The sequence below is a fragment of the Protomyctophum bolini genome, assembly GCF_963924005.1.
Source record: "Protomyctophum bolini genome assembly, chromosome: 19".
In the NCBI taxonomy this organism is placed as follows: domain Eukaryota; kingdom Metazoa; phylum Chordata; class Actinopteri; order Myctophiformes; family Myctophidae; genus Protomyctophum; species Protomyctophum bolini.
In genome coordinates this window covers 27,192,546-27,198,360 of record NC_137880.1, presented here as the reverse complement: position 1 = coordinate 27,198,360, position 5,815 = coordinate 27,192,546, and the positions used below count along the sequence as shown (strand labels likewise).

At 39.0% G+C, this 5,815-nt stretch overlaps 1 protein-coding gene across 1 annotated transcript; it reads left to right on the top strand.

Moving 5' to 3' along the window:
* The first annotated feature begins 718 nt into the window (after positions 1-718).
* Positions 719-3,681, top strand: LOC308334028 (uncharacterized protein). Its single transcript, XM_080790607.1, has 5 exons — positions 719-829; positions 1,988-2,087; positions 2,189-2,292; positions 2,420-2,534; positions 2,641-3,681. Exons 1-5 carry the CDS (start codon positions 770-772, stop codon positions 2,739-2,741), a joined length of 480 nt encoding a protein of 159 aa, XP_080646733.1. The 5' UTR covers positions 719-769; the 3' UTR covers positions 2,742-3,681.
* The last annotated feature ends 2,134 nt before the right edge of the window (positions 3,682-5,815 follow it).

Sequence of the window (5,815 nt, the reverse complement as noted above, 5' to 3'; positions counted from 1 at the left end):
GACTTTTGAACTAATTACAGTGTGTATGATGAAACAGGTCTTTTAACATTTTATGTGTTCTGTTCTGCCTGTCCATAATGGTTAAGTAGTCTCACTACTCAAATCCTTACTCCACAATGTTGTTAGGGTAGCAGATATGGCATTAATGCTGTAAAATAGAATACAACATACATACATGCAATCAAAACACATTATCCTAAACAATGTCCACCTAAAAGAAAAAGAGAACATAGAATCGACAACAATGGGTAGCCTACAGTGCATGAGATCTGCTTCAACTCAAAATAAATTATGGTTTCTAATGACTTCCAGATGCCATCCAGTGAGCTCTTTGTGGAGGATTTAAGTTAACAATATAACTAATTGGCCCAAGGAGCTCCCTCTGGTGGAATTAACTTAAAGTCAGAACGATTAAGACATTTCAGCCAATAAGCAAAAACTAAAGATTTCCACTTTTTTTTGTACCCAGACTTGTATAAACTATTCTAACTAAAAGCCAGCCATTTGGTTTCCAGGTGTGTACATGTGCATCTTAACGGAATAAGTGAGTGAAATAGATGGAGCGTGAACCTCTTCTGTGAGATTTGTTGTATTTTGCTTTCCCCCCTTCGATCAGGTATAGTGGCGAGTTGTTACATTACCTGATACTGCCACCTGTGGGTGTGGTCTTTGTCACGTACGGTATCTGAATTCTCACGTCTATCAGTACCTGTAAACAACCCTCGAGGGGAAAGACTACAATAGGAAGACTCCACTCCAATTCAGCAATATGAGGATATTGCTGATTACTTCTATATTGGCTTTGGATTTACCATCACTATATATTGCGGTAAGTACCGTAATTCAATTTAATGGGCCAGGCAATTTAGCCTGGACTTTGTATGTACAGTAGAACTGCAGACTCAAGCCGACCCTTTGCACATGTCTGTATAATATTAACCCAATCTCTCTTCTCACAGTGCTTTAATGCCTCTGTGAATATTATATCAAGGTGCAACTTTGTGTATCAGCAGTAAAGTACTATTTTAGGCCAAAAACTACAATAAACTAAAGTCATTCAGACATAAAATAGACTCACAGTCTCAGCTAGCAGTTCTATTTTTGGCTTGGTTTCTACTAAAATCCCTTGGTATATAAATAGCAGCACATTGTGAGACATTTATTCTTCTACAGGAGTGCCATAATTGGACACAACCTGGGAGCTGTCCAGTGCAACCATGCATTTCAGCACATTTCTAGCTGTTTTACTCAAATCTAAACTTTGTGCACATACTTTGAACTAAAATGAGCATTACTGGAAACTTTGTTTAGATCTACAAATATCCCACTTCATGGCACCAGAAATATTTTTAAAATATTTATAAACACAACCATATCTTATTCTAGGTTTAAAGTCTGAGCGTGTTTTGGGCATTTTATTGGTAGACAAAGGCTTATGTTTGCCAACCGGTCAGTCCATGTCACACGATGGTTGTATTAAGTACTGTTTTATTGGCCTATAATAGTTTCCATAGAAATGGACTTTGTACCTTGAGTCAGGAATGATTCTACAATTTACTATTTTTTAATTCTATTTCATTCCATTGTTCTATGTAGAGAAACTATTATTGCATACCCCTTATGCCAGGCAGGGACGCCATACAAGATTTGTGGTGTTAAAATCCAATCCAATTTTATTTTATTTTATAAAATGTTTAAAATAATATTCCACATTATTCACATTTTCTTCAAAAAAGTGTTTTGAAAATAAGCAGAACTACAAGCTCACAACGTGTTGCGATGTAATGCGCTGTGAGCTTGAAGATTGGCTATTCTCAAATATTTAAAATAAATCTGACTTGAAGGGCTCATGTGGCCCTAGTCGCTTATTTTGGGCTTGTTTTCATAGACCTCTTTCTCTCGCAAAACCTGGCAACACTGATATACCCACAAAACTGCACTGTAGTGATGCTGTCCAACTGTTATTTCTCTCTCCTTTTTTTATCAGTCTATCACTATAAATCCAGAGCACTTGGATGGACCAGGAGTCTCAGGACATGATCTTCCAGATAGTTCTGGTTCTGGATCGGGGGACTGGTCAGGAGAAGGTAATGTTTATATGTATGTTTGTGGCTTGGTCACATTTCTCATGGTGCCAAACATGGGCTACATGGACGTACACTCATACGTCTCATTTCATCTCTATAAGGCAGCGGTTCCACAGTGAGATTCAACTCAAATACAATTAAAATGACCAAGGAAGGCAACAGGAAGAGTGAAGAAGTGGAAGGTGCAAACGGGAATACGTTTCATGTATGGCATATCACATGTTTCCTGGAGTCTCAAGTCACAACTATATTTTCCTATATTCCTTGAATCCTAAATAAGGGGGACAGTTAAGATAATGATATGCAAGTGTCCCTGCTTATGTCTTAATTAGGATGACACAGACCTCATCTTTGACATTACACCTTGGCCAGCAGATGACACTGGATCAACTGTTGAAGATGCTATGAAAAGCAAGGGTTTCCTGGAGAACAAAGAAATTCTTGCAGGTGGTGTGCATACATACTGTATATACACATAAATAACACTGAATCTGAAAATTGAATGCATTGTTACTGTTGTGTTCTAACTTTGTGTCCTATATCCTGTTTTCAGGCATCATTGCAGGAGGAAGTGTAGGACTCATATTTGCAGTTGCACTGGCAGCAATTATTATCTATAACAGGAAGCGGAAACATGGAGCATATATATATTAGGCCAAAGGACAGTTTCCAATGGAGTATGTCGGAAAAACCTGCTGCAATATTCTAAAATGATTAGACCTATCATTGCTTAAACTAAAGTAATTGTGCATTCGTAATTTTCCCACAAACATTTTGAAGTAAGTCTGGTGCATAGGAACTAATTATTTAAACAAGTGCTGTCGCCCAGTACCAACGTCTCAACACCCACATTGCACCCTACCACCCAATACCCCATTCTAATTCTCCATACCAAGCAATCCCTACCTAAAAGCCCCTACACACACCAACCCATTTACGGGGGCCAGTTTCAAATTGCAGCCATCCGTAGGTGCTCTTTGAGAGCGGTTTTGAAGGAGTCGAGGATGTCTTAATGCCTGTTGGTAGGGCGTTCCACATTTTAGTGGCATAGGAGCTAAATCAATTTAATCCCTTGTCTACTAGTTTGTTGAACTCCCTCTGGTGTTGTGAGTGTGGACTTTTTTTGAACCCTATTGTGTGCATTTGCCACAACAAAGACTTTATTTATGCTTTGACATAGGATGAGGATGGTATTGTGTGATGGGAGTAGCTGATCTACAAGCTTGCACATGATGTGTTGTGTAAAAATACACTAAATTAACAAATAGCAGCTAGGAGACATGGTTTTATTTGTGATGTATGTGCCCCAAATGTATCCATCCACGGCAATTTTGACAAACTGCAACGATCCGTGCTAAATATCTTGTGCATGCTGCCAGTATGTCAAGGAAATCCCCAAAATGTCTTAAACATTTTATGAATATTTGTGTGAATATTTTATCTAAATTCATAAATGCACAAAATCCATGTCTCCCACATACCCAAAATCCGGTTGACCGATTAAATTCAAATTAGCTGCATGTCTCACCAAGGACTAGAGAGGAAGTGATGAGCCGACTGGGAAGTCGGTCAGATCGGCTGTCTAGAAATGTCTTTGAATCCACAAATCGATGTATCTTTTCTGTCTGTGTACCTGATGAAGCCCTAAACGGGCAAAACGTTCTGATTATTGATTGAATTAAAAAAAAGTTGTAAATCGTGTGTGAATTTTTTATTGTTTTATTTATATACTATATTTAATAAATATCGTTTTTTTCTCCCCTAGTTTTTGAAAGAAAAAAACTATGATTCACAAAGAGCCCGGCTTGGTTCCAAGCTTGAATAGCGGAAAAAGGTATTTTTTCTTACAAAAAAAATTCGGTCTTTCGATCGGACCTTCATCACGTACGTGTTTTTTTACTATTAAATCCAAATCTGCTGTAAGGCTAGATAAAAGATGGCTGCTAAATACCTCAAAATTGATCATTTGAACTTTAAAGATGGCAGCCACCACCACGCTTATATTAAAAACACATATTTTGACTAAACAAGGTAGAAACTTGATTGAATTTAGCTTATATTGGTTTTTATTCTGAGTTGAGATCAAATGTGAGGAAAGTGCTTAAAACTCATACACATTCCTTTAACACGAGATGTCTTCACCAATGTGTTTCTAAAGGTGTCTAGCAAGAAAGGAAGGAATTCAACTCCCCTAAGTCAGTGTTTCGACTGTTTCCTAAACAATGGGTTGACTTGCAGACCCATTTTATGAGTCGCAAGTAAATATTTGCAATTATTTCACAAGATAAAAAGTTCCGATTTTTCATATATATATATATATATATATATATATATATATATATATATATATATACCGGTGTGTGTGTGTATATATATATATATATATATAAGAAGTCAATGTCACCTACTAAGGCCTGGTACCTAGGTGAGGGGTGGGTGCTGGTGTGGAGGTCAGGGCGTATTCTGCATAAGTGTTGTGGGGCTGGGGTGGCCCTCAGGTGGGTATAGAGGGGAGTTGGACAGTGTAGAACCGTCCTCTCCCTATAATGCTAAGTCTCTTGTGACCCCTGTTAATATTATATTCTAAAAATACCAAATGGAAATAGGCTCTCCTTTGAGAAAGTCTGACATATAGGAATATCCCTGTTTGCCTGACCGATTCTGTTCGTCTACGAGCACCTATATCTTGGGCATAGGAGGAAGCAGACTGGTGTGTGTGTGTGGAGGTCCACTTGGGACCAGCGAGAGCAGTGAGACAGACCGACATACAGTAGGGACACACCCCTGTTGTTCAAATGCATAGCCATGCGAGATCATAGAACCACCATCACTGGAGACTGACTCTCCACACACTCTAACATATATGCACTCCACCTGGGCTCAGAAGTGCCCAGCCGCCCACATAGCCTTGATGGGACATGGCTATACCAGGGTTTCATGACAGACATGGGATTGATTGGTTGATTGATTGATTGATTGATTGATTGATTGATTGATTGATTGATTTATTAACAGTTTGCAGAATTACAGTACAACTCAATACAAAAACTGTTAACTGTGAGTGGACGACACCAGCATTACACTTGTTTACAATAAGGCCCACCATTTTCAATTCATGAAAACATTTAAAGACTACAAATATACACAACTATATAGTCAAAACAGGAAATCATCATGGGAGAGGGTAGAAGGACTTTCTTTAAATTATTGGTCCCCAATCCCCATAACTTTGCTCTACCTCCATGCTCCAAGAAGTGTCCAAGGAGCTAGTATCCAGTAGCAGTGACCCACATACCCCATACTCCCCTTTTCCCATCTGAGGGGTATCTTAGGCAAACTCTAGTCTAGATCAAACTCTTACTCACTCACCCACTGCCCATACCCCCTCTACCCACCTCCATAGCCCTGCTACAGACGTCCTTCTCCACCTCTGCCCACCAGGTACCCAGTAAGTAGACATTTAGGTTCTGTCGTTCTGACTTGCATGTCATTGATTTATTTCGTAATGGTAAACTATAGCAGGTTTCTGAATTGGCACACAGACCAAAATACTAGAAAAAGCTTTCTATTTTCATTTACCAAGCAAGCTGTTTGTCAGAATGTAATGTGATATTATTATTATTACTGTATAACAATCCTTATCAAAACCAAATGCGGGCTGGTCCTTTAACAGCGTCGTGGTCAGGTTGGGAGGGGGGGGGGCTCCAAAGTGGGCGTGGCGTTCAGTT

Bases quoted from the DNA above. Each gene is read 5' to 3' on its own strand.
- LOC308334028 (XM_080790607.1), top strand. From the start codon at position 770: ATGAGGATATTGCTGATTACTTCTATATTGGCTTTGGATTTACCATCA. The intron at 830-1,987 runs GTAAGTACCGTA...TTTTTTTATCAG, and splicing joins TACCATCACTATATATTGCG to TCTATCACTATAAATCCAGA. The intron at 2,535-2,640 runs GTGGTGTGCATA...TCCTGTTTTCAG, and splicing joins GAACAAAGAAATTCTTGCAG to GCATCATTGCAGGAGGAAGT.